The sequence below is a fragment of the Sus scrofa genome, chromosome 9, assembly GCF_054392235.1.
Source record: "Sus scrofa isolate SSC_HxYL_T2T_F1_AM1 chromosome 9, Sscrofa_HxYL_maternal_Yorkshire_Landrace_v2.0, whole genome shotgun sequence".
Classification (NCBI taxonomy): domain Eukaryota; kingdom Metazoa; phylum Chordata; class Mammalia; order Artiodactyla; family Suidae; genus Sus; species Sus scrofa.
In genome coordinates, this window is record NC_139391.1 from 47,558,627 (window position 1) to 47,573,632 (window position 15,006).

A 15,006-nucleotide genomic window follows, 5' to 3' on the forward strand; every position below is an offset into this window, starting at 1 on the left:
TGGGGCTGCCTTACAGACTGGTATAGGCAAAAGATGGAGAACCTGGAGGCCACAGACCCAAAGAGAAAGTCAGGCTCTGCCCTTCCTGACTCAGTGAATCCTCTGAGTCTTGGTTCCTACTCTGTAAAAATGGTTGGATAATATTATTTACCTCACTGAATTATCATGAAGAGTAAATGACAATATGTTTGACGGTTGTAATCTCTACCATGCTTTGAAAACATTGCTTTTTCTCGGAGTTTCCTGGTGGCCTAGCAGTTAAGGATTTAGCATTGGCACTGCTGTGGCACAGGTTCGATCCCTGGCCTGGGAACTTCTGCATGCCACAGGCATGGCAAAAAAAAAAAAAAAAAATTACTTTTTCTCTTTCTTGGGCTGATCCCCTTGGCACTAATCTCTGTAGTGCTTCACAACCACAAGTTGACTCTGTGTGTGTGTGTGTCCCCAGGACGAGCAGGGCACACCTGTCCTTCCTCTCATTAGTCTCCCTTGGACCCCAAAGTAAAATGTTCACTGGCGTGGGGATTTCCAGGCAGGGCTGAGGCTTCCCTTTCCCCTCTCTGCCTCTCATGATGAGGGAGAGAAAGAGCAAATGTTAAGCCCCTGGAGTTAATTATATGTGTGAGAGTCAAGGGAATAAAGAATGCTGGTTCCCAGACCAAGTGTATTAGGTCACATATCAAGAAGGTGTGTGCTTGGAGTTCCCGTCGTGGCGCAGTGGTTAACGAATCCGACTAGGAACCATGAGGTTGCGGGTTCGATCCCTGCCCTTGCTCAGTGGGTTAACGATCCGGCGTTGCCGTGAGCTGTGGTGTAGGTTGCAGACGCGGCTCGGATCCCGCGTTGCTGTGGCTCTGGCATAGGCCGGTGGCTACAGCTCTGACTCAACCCCTAGCCTGGGAACCTCCATATGCCGCGGGAGCGGCCCAAGAAATAGCAACAATAACAACAACAACAACAACAAAAAAGACAAAAGACAAAAAAAAAAAAAAAAAAGAAGGTGTGTGCTTTATCTGTATCTAAACTTTACCCTGTGCACTGACGGAGCACTCTGAATCAGGACTGAGATTAAATCTTCCTAGAGCAGTGGATTAGGTTTACTACAGGAGCCTGAAGAGGCAACAACATCAGAGTGATAGAAACAGAAGATAGAGCCGTGCCGCAGTACAGTGGAGTAGGCCAAATACGGGGGGAGGAGAGGAGAGGAGGTTAGGAGACCTGTCCTTGAGAGCCCTGGCTTGGCCTCCAGGCCCAGCTTGGGTACAACTCTAGCTCTGTTGCCTCGAGCAGGTGATTTCTCCTCTCTGGACTTCAGGAATCATAACTGTAAAATGAGCCACTTGAACCAGGTGGTATCTACAGTTCCTTCCAGTTCTGATGGAGAAAGAAGGGCATCAGCGTGTGTTGAATGCCTGCCATGTACCTGGCACGATCTGCACTAAAGCTACCTTGAAAGTCTATGAGTCTGTGACTTGATCACACACAGTAGTCTGGTTTATGTAGAAGACCTGTGGAATCAGATAGACTCATACTGAAATCTCAGATCTATTATTTACTAGTCATGTAACTTTTAACTTTTCCAGGGCTCAATCTTTTCATGTGCAAAATGGGCCTAGTAATACTTAAATGCGTACAAGTCAATGCCCACTCTCTCTTTTATTCATTATAAATTTCTTAAGAAGATTCCTTCTAGTCTATTTTCCTCCTTTTGTGGAGGCATAATCTAAGCCTAGAGAGATGGGTGAAGTAACTAAACATTAGGTCATGCAGGTCTTTAGAGGCGAGGACGGAGCCCCAAGTCAGGCCTCCTGATTGATTCTGAGTCTCATGCTTGTTTCCTGGATCTCTTTCTCCCCTCCCCCCCACCCAATGTGTCTTTGCTCGGAAAAGGATAGCAAAGTCCATCTGGGAGTTCCCATCGTGGCGCAGTGGTTAACGAATCTGACTAGGAACCATGAGGTTGCGGGTTCAGTCCCTGCCCTTGCTCAGTGGGTCAAAGTTCCGGTGTTGCCGTGAGCTGTGGTGTAGGTTGCAGACATGGCTCGGATCCTGCATTGCTGTGGCTCTGGCGCAGGCCGGCAGCTACAGCTCCGATTCGACCCCTAGCCTGGGAACCTCCATATGCCGCAGGAGCGGCCCAAGAAATGGCAAAAAGACAAAAAAAAAAAAAAAAAAAAAAAAAAAAGTCCATCTGTAGTAGGCAGCCCTGGTGTGTGCAGAAGAACCCAGTGTGACAACAGCCAGCATTCACACAACAGACAATTCCCAGGAGTAGCCACTGGCAAACAGTTTTCAGAGTGTGACTCAGAGACCGTGCCCAGCAGTTCTTCCCCTGCCTCACCCCATCTCTACCTCCTGCCATTCCACTTTTGGGGGACAGAACAACCATCTATGTGGGCGATTCAGTTGTTCTCTGTGGTTCTCCTGCCCAGCCAAAGAACTAGAGTGGCTGGCTCTGTGCTCTTGTCCATCAAGTAGGCAACCAGAGAACCAGAAGACTGATTCAAAAGAGATCAGGGTCAAAAGAGAGCACTCTTATCAATCCAGCGCCTCACTGGAAGCGGACACTGCTAGTGTCTCAGGAGGGCTATGGGGTAATACAGTGGTTAAAGCTGTTCAAGTCCTGGGCACCAAAAATATCCCTGAGGATGTGCCTGCAAAGAAAGCACAGCCCCTTCCCAGAGTTTTTAAACTTGAAGGCCTGGATCTATCTGCAGAGGGAGAAGAAAACTTTTATGGACTTAAAATGATGGGGTTTTTCAGACATACGTCAGCACCAGCAGTGCTGTGTCCCAAGAACTGATGCCAAAATACTAAATAACATTACCGATAAGCTTGTTACATTTACAGAGTAGGTACAAGCAAGAAAAACAAAGATGATTCTTTGGGAAGCTTTAAGAAGAAGCAACTCCAAGTGGCCCCAGCCCCCTGAGGAACCGTATGTTTCTTAAAGGGCCCCATGTCTCCTCCCTTCCATCACTCCTTTGTCTAGAAGTTGGATGCTGTCAGGAAGAAGATCCCAGCATGCGTGGGCAAAGGTGTGGCTAGGCTGGTTTGTCCTCAGTCTGACTAGAGACTGGGGAATGGACGGAGGCACTTCCCAGAGGCACCCAAAGAGGCAGAGCCTTGGACTCATGGGGAGCAGACAAGAGCCTTGGAGAAAGGAGTGTCCCCCAAAGTGAAAATACAGCCAGCATCTCTTAGGAGACTCTCTGGCTTGTTCACCTGAAATGAGTTACCTGCCAGCCCCATTCCTCCTCTTGGAATATGTTTTTAGGATCTTTTCATGAGCAACACATTTGCCAACCCTTTATAGATCAGTTACAAAACAAAAACTCTTCCTCACTGCTGGGGAGAAGTATAGAAGGGGGAGAGAAAGAAAAAAAAAATCTTGCCTGTAACTGAAGGCAGGTTGGGAGATGTTCACGCTTTGAAATTCTCCTTCTTGTGAAATGTTTATGAAACACTTTCCACAAACGAGTTATGCAACTGGAACTACAGCTTTGATCATTTTCATCGCCAGTGATATATTCATTAGTGTTGGTCTCATTCCCCCCACCCCGAGAGAGGGCCGTGTGAAATGTCATGGGGAGGGGGCTGGGGCCGAGTCCCCTAGCCCCCCCCATGCCCCACCGCATGACCTCAAACAGATGGTTAATAAGGAGGTCCAAGTGTGTGGGGGGCCCAGAACATCGCTTTCCCCATCACGTGTCGTCTGTTCTTGCTTCCATCCCTGGGATGTTTGTAGTATTGTTTTGTAGAAAGAGCGCCAGGGGAGGGTCAGAGCACCATCCCCTTATCTGGGATTTGCCAACATCTTGTTATGTAACTTTACACTCATCTCTGAAGCACTCCTGGTCTCTATGAGATGGGAAGATGAACACTTGTCCCCAGCCTCCTGGCTAGGAGATGAAGCCACGTAAGGAATGTATGAAGGGTTTCCAGTATCTCAGAGGGGGCTCTCTCTTTTCAGAATGAGGCTATTGCTTTTTAAAGTAGGCGATGTCAGGGAGTTCGCTGGGATTGAAAAGATAACCACCCTTGATACCTTTTTACCTCCTTGGTCAGTACCCAAGACTCAGTGTAGTACTTTTGCACAGCACAGTGGGTGGAGAAGATCCCAAACTAACAAACCGGGTCTAGTAGATGGACAGGATACCCGATGGCTGTGACCCGGCAGAGCCCTCTCTGGTGGCCCAGGTCCTGGGGATTAGTCCATCTCAAACAGGGCCTTGAGAAGTAGTCCTCTTGCATGAGAAGTGCCAAAGGGACCCTGGAGACGAGCTTCACCATTCCAGGCAGGCTGTGGGTTTCGTTGGGTTTTCACAAGTATGGAGGAAATGGGTTTTCATCCAATTTGCCTCCGGTCCTCACATTAGAAGTCAGTGGGATCCAACAGAAGCCTCTCTATCTCATCTTCTCCATCCACAGCCAACACCCAGTTGCCTGGAAAGGCTCCAGTCTTTTCCATTTGACAGCCATGAAAGGGATTTTTGGATTTGGAAGGGACTTTCTTCATTTCTTAGTTTCTTAGACCCTGCACTCTCAGAGCATTGTCCAAGTGTGGCAGAGGCAGTGTGGCTTCCAAGTCCAGCTCTGCTCTTTCCGAGACCCAGTGACCAAAGCAGAGACATCAGATCTTGTCATGGAAAAAGTCTCCTGCTGTATTGTCTTTCAGAGTGGTCTGTTCAGGACGGTCTTCTTTGGCAACGGCTCACACCCAAGGGGCAATGAATTATGAAAAAAGAAAGAGTAAGAGGTTGAGAAAGCAAAAAAAATTAAGTAAAAAAATTAAAAAGCTCAGAAGAGTAACCCGCAGAACTGTCAGAACACCTTGGACTAACACTCAGAGCAATTCTTTGCCATCAGGCACCTCATTTTCAGAACCCAGAGGTCGGCAGGGCTGCTGAAAGGGCTTGGGGGGCAATTGATCCAGGAAGCAGATGAAAGGGTGAGCTTTCTTTTATGATGGTGCTGGTTTCTGAAATTAAGTGTTGCAGGAAGACCTGGCACTGATTCTAACAGATAGCACCCAGGTTGGAGGCAAAGCACATGTTTTCAAGCTCTGTCATAGCTGTGCTCCTTATCTCTCCATTGCGCATAATGAGTCTACAAAGGAGCCTTGCCACTTGCCTCTGAGCTGGAGCCAGGCCAAGCTGCCTGCGGAGGTTCCACCAGCGCGCTTCGCTTCGAGTTCCAATTTTCCATGTTCTCCCTCTGTCCCCCTTCCTCCATCCTGCCTCACCTATCCCCACTGGGGGACAAAGGACGCGGGGAGCCGGAAGGGGCTCCCGAAGGGAGATGTGGGGAAGGGAGGCTGGCCAGAAAGGCTCTGCTTAGGTGAAATCTCCTCTCGGAGCAAACCTTAAGATTGGTGGTGCAATTGGTGGTACTATTTGAAATAAGTATCATCTATTTCGAGCTTTTTAAAACCTGCTAACAAATGTTTCCCCGGAATCTAGGATGTGAAAACTAATTTCTGGGAGAAGAACTAGGACACCAGAGCTTCTTAGATGGAGCTGCCAAGCGTGGGTGTGGAGAGCTGAAGGGCACTGGGGGTGGGGAAGAGGGCTATGCTGGAGACCACTCGCTGGGGGTCAATGCCTTCGGAGTTCTCAAGACATCTAACTCTCTGTCCCTCACCACACTACTTCTGGTCACTGTCCCTTCCTCCTCTTTGCTTCCAAGTTTCCAGAATAATCTCCGTAGGTAAGAGAGGAATGATTTGTAAAGACTGTCCCTAAATGTAGTATCCTCTTACTAATTCTCGTGCAACCAGAACTTCCTGGTGCTGTTTAGATCTGCTTCATCTAAGAACACCAGATTAGCCAAGTCTGCCAGTGTACCATGGAATTGGAATCAATAATTCCATTTCTCTCTGAAAGAGAGGAAAATCAGTAGAAGCATGTAACAGATGGGGAAACCAAGTCTCATAGAGATGAAATGATCGCTCAAGGTTATATATTAAGTTAGAGTCAGAGTTAGGACTAGAAACAAGTTCAAGCTCCCAGGTTAATATTTTCCTTGCTGTTTTCCACTGGGAGATGGAGAGAGGGAGTCTGTTTCTCTTTTATCCAGTTAACGTGCATTGGGTTCCCACTTGGTACAGGTACCATATTAGGATATGAGTTCCCTCCCTAATGTCACTCAACAAGACCTTCCTAACTCCGACCAAAGGGAACTCTTCCTTCAGTGATCCAAAGCACCATTTTCCCACAGCAGTTAAGCACAAGTGGCACTGTGCTCAGTCTGAATGTTTAACTGGGGTTAAACTAATGCAGAGAAGAAAGAGTCCAGATGTCCGTGACATTCCCAGTATAGACCAAGAAAGTGGTTTAAACCAGGGTCCCTGTGGCCAAACGTTTCCAACAGAGGGCCCCCCAATGTCTTTTATAAGGTGTGGTCCAGATCCCATGCTCCCTGCCATATCATATGAATTCAAAGTCACTTGCATACACTGCACCCCCCCCCCCCAGTGGACTTCCTGAAAAGCTGCAAGAGGGTAGTTGTTCTCCAGATGGGTGGAGGGCTGGGCACAAGTCGTTCTTCCTGCCCTGCCCTTGGACACCTGGCAAACCCACAGGTGGGTGGTTGGTGTTGTCACTGAAGGGTGGTAAAGGCTGGAGAGAGTTTGGAAACCACCATAGGCCCCTCAGGCTGCAACTACAGCAGTGACTGTGAGGGAGACATGTCCCTGCCTGTAGGCAGACAGGCTAGGACCGTCACCCACGTCACATGGGCAAAGAGGCCAGCTGCAAAGGCAGCTCAGCAGGCAGAGGACAGAGGAGTGTGGAAAACAAGGGGGCATGGCGGGGAAGCTGGTTCCTAGACCTTGAGATTATGTGGACCGAGGGGGGGGGGAAGAATGTAAGGGATATTGGTAAAGGCGTGTGTGTGTGTGTGTGTGAAGTAGGGAGTTTAAGAAATACCATTTAGGGTCACCATCATTTCCTAAAAGAAATTCTTTTTTTGTTGCTATTTCTTGGGCCGCTCCCACGGCACATGGAGGTTCCCAGGCTAGGAGTCAAATCGGAGCTGTAGCCTCCGGCCTATGCCAGAGCCACAGCAACGTGGGATCCGAGCCACGTCTGCAACCTACACCACAGCTCACGGCAACGCCGGATCCTTAACCCACTGAGCAAGGGCAGGGACCGAACTTGCAACCTCATGGTTCCTAGTCTGATTCATTAACCACTGCGCCACGACGGGAACTCCTCCTAAAAGAAATTCTAACATACTGCCCACCCAAGAAAACTTTCAAATAAATGTTTTTTTTTTTTTGTTGTTGTTGTTGTTGTCTTGTCTTTTTGTCTTTTAGGGCCACACCAGTGGCATATGGAGGTTCCCAAGCTAGGAGTCGAACTGGAGCTGTAGTTCGACTACACCACAGCTACAGCAATGCAGGATGTGAGCCGTGTCTATGACCTATACCATAGCTCATGGAAATGCCAGATCCCTAACCCACTGAGCGAGGCCAGGGATTGAACCCATGTCCTCATGGATGCTGTTAAGTCGAATTCGTTAACCACTGAGCCACGACTGGAACTTTAAATGTTTAAAGTCACTACAGAAATTCCCTCTTTTGTGGAATTTCGATGAGGAAGAGCATATCTTGCACTAGGTACCAGCCCAGGCCCCAGAATGATATTCAGGAATGATCAATCCAGGTAGATTTCCCATCTGGAGGGTGGTTCCATGCAGGCAGGAGAATCAAGCTGCAGCGCAGGAGGCACCCAGCACTCATTCTTTTACTCTGCAGGCTTGTCACTCATCTTCTGCCCTGATCTTCTCTGAGTTTCCACTTCTGTCAGCCTGGGGAGGCCCAGAACTTATGCTCTCTCTCCCCCCCGCCTCCACGTCCAGATAAAAACCGAGGAACTCAGTGATTCCCTGCAGCAGACCCTCTCGCATCGGCCATGCCACCTGAGTCAAGGACCTGCCATGATGCCTGGAAACCAGATGTCTGGGGTAAATGCCAGCCCATGTCGGGATGTTCTCAGTGGGACCGTGAGTTTCAGTCAAGCCTCCTGCAAGAGGCTTGACCCCTCGACCTGTGCTCAGCAGGTCTACACTGGGCTAAAGAACCTCCCATGGGGAATGGAGGCCTGTAGTGGTGGGCGGGGGGGGTGGTACAGAACAATCCTCTTCAAGACGAAGCCTGGCTAGTGACGTGAAGAGGCAGGGCTCTGCCTCCCTGGGAGAAAAAGGAGCCAAACTTACCGGAACAGTGGAGCTAGCAGCTGTGGGGCTGGGGTTTGCCAGGCACGTTCAGGAGAGCCCTGTGATGATGACAGTGGCTGCTACAGTCACAGAGCATGTCTGTTGCCAGTGGCCCCAAGGTTTTGCCAGCCTAGAACAGAGTGCTGGTGGGGGAATAAAAAGGCACCTATGAAACTATGATGACAGGTGTCTGAGAGGGCGGGTGTACACAAGGCGACCCCCTTTCTTGGTCTGGATTATCCTGGGAAGAAAGAGCCTCCCCTCCCCAGAAATCTTGAAGACTAGAATGTGCAGTCATTTCTTCACCTCTTTATTCAGCAAGGGTTTACCACGTCTTTTCTTCATGCACAGACCTAAACTCAGTCCTCAGGCGGGGGGGTGGGGGGTGGTCACAGAACCCTGGGGGTTTGGAGCACAGAGGCCTCACAGATCCCCCAAGTACTGGGAATGGTATTTCCCTTTGGGGGGATTGTGGGAGGGGGCCCAGGGGAAATGGATTTTCTTTTTAATCGTATTGGTTTTATTAAGAACGAATCATGTGTGCCTTCCTCCAGGATAATTCAGGCCCAGGAAATGGCCAAGACATAGCTTGTAGCATAATCGAGTGGCATGAGTTTTTTTTTTTTGTTTTTTTTTAACTGGGAAATTGGGATTGCATGTCATTTCTAGGATAAACTCCTCAGAGATGGCTCATACCCACAGCCTGTACTCTCAGGGCATTCCCAGTATAGCTGGCGACAGGACTGACACAGAGAAAAGTTAAATAACAAGGCAGGTGTTAAGTAACAACAGGTTGCAAGGCACAGACTGGCTGAGTGCAAGAGCTGTAACAACACCAGCATCCATGGGGCAGCCACTATGTACCAGACACAGGGACACTCAGAGGCATAGGGCAAGGTCCCCACGGGACAGATGGGCAGCAGGCAGATGGAGCCCACACTCCCAGCTCATAAATTCTGTGATTCATGTGTCTCCCCACATAGGACATGGCTTCACTCCATCCGCTCCAGCAGCTCGTGCTGGTTCCCGGACACCTCCAGTCTGTCTCCCAGTTCCTGCTATCTCAGACCCAGCCTGGGCAGCAAGGTGAGAACCCTGGGGGGTTTCTGCACAGACTGGGTGCGGTAAAGGGCTGCTTCTGCTGGGACCCCCGAGTGGAGTGTGGGCCAGGGGCTTGCCTCTGGCGTTAAGAGAGGCTTATCCACCTCAGGCCTCGAGAAAGGGACCTGAGTCTCCCTCTCTGCGTCCCTCTCCCATCCTCCTCAATTTCATGGCAGTTAAGGTGCAAGCGTGGTAGGAGCTGGGGCAGAACAAGGAAGGAGGGGATCCTTGGGAAATGCAGTCCAGACAAGTCCCACTTCCTTGGAAATCTCCCCAGGACAGGCATGGGGATTTAGACTTAACCCCCCCAGCCCCGCCCGAAGCAGAGCAGCAGTGCCATTTGGGTAGAGCAGCAGTGCCACCCACAGGCCACAGAGAGCATTTCCAGGTTTTCTTTGGCAGGGAAGTCACTTGGAGAGAACTTCTCTTTGGCCAAGGGCAAACAGATTAGAATATTCACAAAAGCAGCCAACATTTTTGAGTCTGATATGCCAGGAGCTCTGTGGAGTGATTTTCCTGACATCTTTCAAAATAATCTTATGTGGTAGGTCATCACATTATTTCTGGCAAAAGCTCCACAACAGTCTGTCGGAAATCCATGTGCTCGGCGTTGCACTATGCTGCTTCTCCCCTTCCCATTTCCACCAACTAGGGCTGGAAGTGATGGAGGAAGCGTAAGCTCCTTCCACTGTACAAATCCCAAGGAGAAGCTTTGGAAATCCAGAATCCAAACAAAATTCGGCTCTCCCTTCTGTCCTTAGCACCTGCCCAGATTATAGCTCTTCTTAGTTGCCAAGTCATCTCAGAGTGTTATGATGATGAATGAGAATACATCAGCCTATAAAAATTTGTTAGCTAAACAATGTATATCATACTCCTGGAATAGGAAAGGGGAGATAACAGTTAATTCTATCTTTTTTTTTTTTTTTTTTTTTTTTTTTTGTATTTTCTAGGGCTGCACCCACAGCATATGGAGGTTCCCAGACTAGGAGTCTATTCAGAGCTATAGCCACCAGTCTTCTCCAGAGCCGATCTGAGCTGCGTCTGCAACCTACACCACAGCTCACGGCAATGCCGGATCCTTAACCCACTGAGTGAGGCCAGGGATTCGAACCCGCAACCTCATGGTTCCTAGTCGGATTCGTTAACCACTGCAACACGACAGGAACTCCATAAATCTATCTTTTTGGAAGGTGGTATTGTGAAACTGGCTCAGGCGTATAACCAGTAAGGTCAGTATATGACGTGGGAGGAGGAAATAGTTTAGTATTTGGAGTTAGAAAAACTCATTAGTAGAGTTCCTGCTGTGGCACAGTGGATTAAGAATCCGACCCTGGAGCTCAGGTAGCTGCGGAGGCATGAGTTCTATCCCTGGCCCAGCGCAGTGAGTTAAAGGACCTGGCGTTGCTGCAGCCACCACATTAAGTTGCAGCTGCGGCTCAGATTCAGCCCCTGGCTGGGGAACTCCTACAGACCAGAGGTATGGCCATTTTTTAAAAACAGAAAAATGAAAAACTCATCAGTTAAAAAATTCACTTACTAGCTGTGTGTCTTCGAGAAACTTACCCAATTTTTCTGAATTTCAGTTTTCTCCTCCCTAAAAATGGAATCAGAGTAAAAAGCTACCTCACAAGATTATCGATAATTAGTGGAAATAATGCGTGTGAAAAGGCTTTGTCCATTTTAAAATATAATGTGAATTTAGGTTACTATTAGTACTCAAGCCTCTGACTTCCAATACAGGGCTCCTTATAAGAATTTCCTTGCCCATGTATTTTAATAATAAGGGAAAATTAAGCCCTGGCTGTTTTAAACTGAGGAGCATAACAGTTAGCATCAGTGGATGCTGCATATCAATGACCCTGAACAGCTTAGAGACAGCAGGGACACCAGAGTTCTGCTCTGTGCCCAGGGATTGGGGGTGACCCGTCCATTAGGTGCTTTGCTAGTTGAATGGCCTCATTCCCACAATGAGAGTGATAGTTCCTGGCTATGGCTCTTTCTAGACAGGGGCCATTGTCATGACCACCAACCAGGCAGAGCCCTTCCTGGACGATTTTCCTGGAGAGGGAAGGAGAAAGCAGTCCTCAGGCAGAGCAATGAGCAGGTGTAGTCCAGATCATTTCCAGAGTCTTGGCCCCTTTCTTCCCTCCCAGCCCTCCCTCCTAAGGATAAACGTCCAGGTCCTGCCAAGAGCCCCTGGCAATTGTCTGCTGCCCTCTGGACTGTGTGGCACCATTCCCTCGCCCTGACACCTTTGCAGGTTTGGTGCAGCCTGTATAGCCATGCTGCTACTTCTGTGGGCAAAACGGAAACCCTCCGCTCCAGCTGGAAATCTTAGTAGTCACTGCACATCTCCTCTTGGATTGCTTCAGCCCTGGTTATCAGTTCCCACGGCAGGTTGCCTTTGCACCACTGCAGGCGGGCAGGCAAGCAGGACTGGTTTGGGGACTGCTGTTTACATCTGCTTCTCCCTGTGTCTGATTCGCCTCCACCTGCGTGTGGCAATCCTGACAGCGCCTGTGGGAGCCTCTCCACAGGGCTGGAGGTGGGTCGGAGGGACCTGGTTAGGTAGCAGGGGGTGGAGACAGTTATCCTGGTTCCAAAGCCGTAGAGCATGTCTTTCAGCTGGCCTGGATTTTATTTGTTGTTTCTTTGTTCCTCCCCTTTCACCCAGGTCTGCAGCCAAATCTTCTCCCCTTTCCACAGCAACAAAGCTCCCTCCTCCTCCCGCAGACGGGGCCTGGCCTGGCATCCCAGGTAAACACCCCAGTCTTCTCTTCTCCTCTAGGAACATCTCAGCTCCCGGCAGGATTAAGCTCCGTGGTTTTTCCCACCCCCTTGATGGTGCACTTAGCCCTCTGGGAAGACGGGAGAGCAGGGGGATTATCCCTTTTGGCACTTGGGGAACTTCAAGCCATAGCCAGGGAAACGATGGACTCAGTATCACTGGAGCCAGAATTAGAACCCAGAGATTCCGGCTCCCGGGCTAGGCTGCTCTGTAACGCAGGTACTCCAGCCCCATTAGGCCCTAGCATCACTCTTAGAGCCAGGGGTCAGCTAACTTTCCAGGGATGCCAAGGTGACCACCCCAAGGGGCAGACCAGAGTCCCACAGGCCTGATGTCCTGAGAACACACAGCCAGTATTTCTCACCTCTGGGCCTCTCTCTTTCTTTTTCTTTCTTTCTTTCTTTTTTCTCTTTTTCTTTTTTCTTCTTTTTGGCCACTCTTGCAGCATGTGGAAGTTCCTGGGCCAGGAGTGGAACCCTCACCACATCAGCAACCCAAGCTGCTACAGTGACAATACTGGGTCCTTAATTCCCTGAGCCACAGAGGAACTCCTGTTTTTCTTTCTTTCTTTATTCCTTTTTCTTCCCTTTTGTTGGGGTGGAGGGAGCCTCTCTTAAGAAGCAGGCTTTGAGACTGCCTCCTCACACCGCACCCCTCCTCCCGTACACCCAACCCCCCTCCCCACCTGCAGTGGACACATGTGCAGGTCAGGAGGATGGAGGTCTGCGAGAGGGCTCTTTGCAGAGCTGCTGTGGTGCCACACAGCACCTGTTTGCCCATTAGAAAAAAGGCACCTCTTCTCTGGCCAGATGCAGCCTTGTCCAGGGACTTGGCTTGGGGAGAGCAGCAGAAGCTGTATCGTAGCTGCCACGCCTTCCCGCATCTGTGTGCCCCCATGCAGTTAATAACCTGCAGCAGCGTGACATGGCTCTGCAGAGATGGATGTGTGCAAAAGTTGGGAGTGACTGCAGAGATTTTCTTTTTTTTATGATTTTTATTTTTTCCACTATAGCTGGTTGACAGTGTTTTGTCAATGTTCTACAGCACCGCAAAGACACCCAGTCACACATGCATCCTTTTTCTCACATTGTCTTCTGTCACTGACTGCAGAGATCTTAATGTCCCTTCTCTGCGCTAAGAGCTCCCCATGGATCATGAAGGGCCCTGGCTTTAGAGGGCTAGAGTGGCCACTGAAGGCCTCTGGAAGGGGGAGGCTGCCACCTAGTGGCTCATAGGAATGGGGACACCCGAGTCCTGAGCTTTTGGACTTCTGCCTGACTGCTCTCAGACTCATCATCACAGACCTAGACTTGGAAAAGATCTTAGAGCTCAAGATCAACGCTCGTGTCATAACATGAGAGCCGGGTGAGACTGAAACGGAGAGCCTGTAGAAGGCTGTTAAGATCACCTGGGGCAGGGGCAAAGGGTAGGGTCGCGTCAGTAAGGGTAGAGAGGAGAAGCGGATGGAGGGGCAGCTGGGGGAGTAGAATCAATGCAGTCTGGCACCTGGTTAGAAGCGAAGCGGGGAGGGAAACAGTCTAGCAAAGAACTCAATAGGTGTTTGTCACATGAAAGGACAGACGAATTCATGAAAAGGAAGACGCGGAGAAGACAGAGCCTGTGTCCTGAGGGTCGGCTCTGTACCACTCCTTCCATGCCGAACAGGATCAAATTCTAATGGTTTCAAAGCATCCTGCTCTTAAAAGACCTTCCCGCGGGAAAAAGACTTCCTGACTTCTCTCTGGTCATCGCAAGGCTGCTGCCTGAATGGGAAGCCTGATTATCTTGCAAGAGAAGAGTACAGTTACCCCCGGTCTAGGCCAAGAGTAAACTGGGAGGAGAAGGAAGATGTGGACTCAGGCCACATCATCCACGCGGGGAGCACTGGACCCAGTGCCCGTTAGGCCATCAGCCCTGAGTTCCGCCCCTTCTTTGTACACGAGTTGGATTTACTCCTGACCCCAAATGGGCACAACAAGGACCCCAGGTATCAGGGTCTGTTTTCCTATGACAATAAACTAAAGAAAGAAGGTCTCCTGACAACCACAAATGAGATCAGGGTGCATTTAGATAGCACTGGAATACCTCTGTTTTTTTTTTTTTTTTTTTTTTTTTTAAAGCAAAAACCAAAATCCTCTCATCAAAGAAAATGATGGTTTAGAAAGTAAAATAGCCGTCACAAGAGTTTGGAATTTTATGACAATTTTATTAATGTAATGAGTCTCAGATGGTCTCTGTTATCTTCAATTAATGCCTGTGGAACACCTCAGTGACTTGGTTTTGTGGAAAAGAACAGGCGAAACAACCTTTTTCTTGTCTCATTCTGAGATTTGTTTAGGGGAGCTTTGCAAACAAGCCTTCCAGCTCCCTTTTTGGTGGAAAACCAAAAGGAGGAAGTTACCTGCTCAGAGTCAAACACTGAGTCATAGATGAAAACCCAGAAAGGCCACCTCCCTAGCCTGCACTCCTGTTGTTTCTGCCTCAGCAGTTCTAGCTATTTGCCAGTCCCTTCATAGAAACTCTACTTTCCACTTCCACACCATTGAAATAATAGCAATCCAACATATCTAATCCTCTGAGTGAGCCTATTGGTTACAAAATATCAGAAAATGTCATTTGATCTGTGGCCTGCTTGTGGAGCTGTTTGGTGTGTGTCCCCTCCTAGGCAGTTGGGCGTCCAGGGCTGCCAGGATCCTCTTTAGAACCTCATCTGGAAGCGTCTCAGCATCTCCCAGTGTCCAAGCATCTTCCCAGCTCTGGAGGGGCTGACGAGCCCAGTGACCTGGAGGAGCTGGAGAAGTTTGCCAAGACCTTCAAGCAGAGGCGCATTAAGCTGGGCTTCACACAGGTTTGGTTTGGGGCAAGGAGATGGAAGAAATCGGGTTGAGTGAGTA

The 15,006-nt window shown here is 49.3% G+C and overlaps 1 protein-coding gene across 5 annotated transcripts in view; it reads left to right on the plus strand.

Moving 5' to 3' along the window:
* POU2F3 (POU class 2 homeobox 3) overlaps positions 1–15,006 on the plus strand; it is an 88,192-nt gene that overhangs the window by 51,136 nt on the left and 22,050 nt on the right. For all 5 annotated transcript variants that reach the window (XM_021062978.2, XM_021062979.2, XM_084976366.1 and 2 more), the window contains 4 exons: positions 7,864–7,968; positions 9,204–9,306; positions 11,999–12,081; positions 14,778–14,960. In XM_021062978.2, coding sequence (XP_020918637.2) covers positions 7,864–7,968; positions 9,204–9,306; positions 11,999–12,081; positions 14,778–14,960 — 474 coding nt within the window. The remainder of the gene's footprint in view (positions 1–7,863; positions 7,969–9,203; positions 9,307–11,998; positions 12,082–14,777; positions 14,961–15,006) is intronic.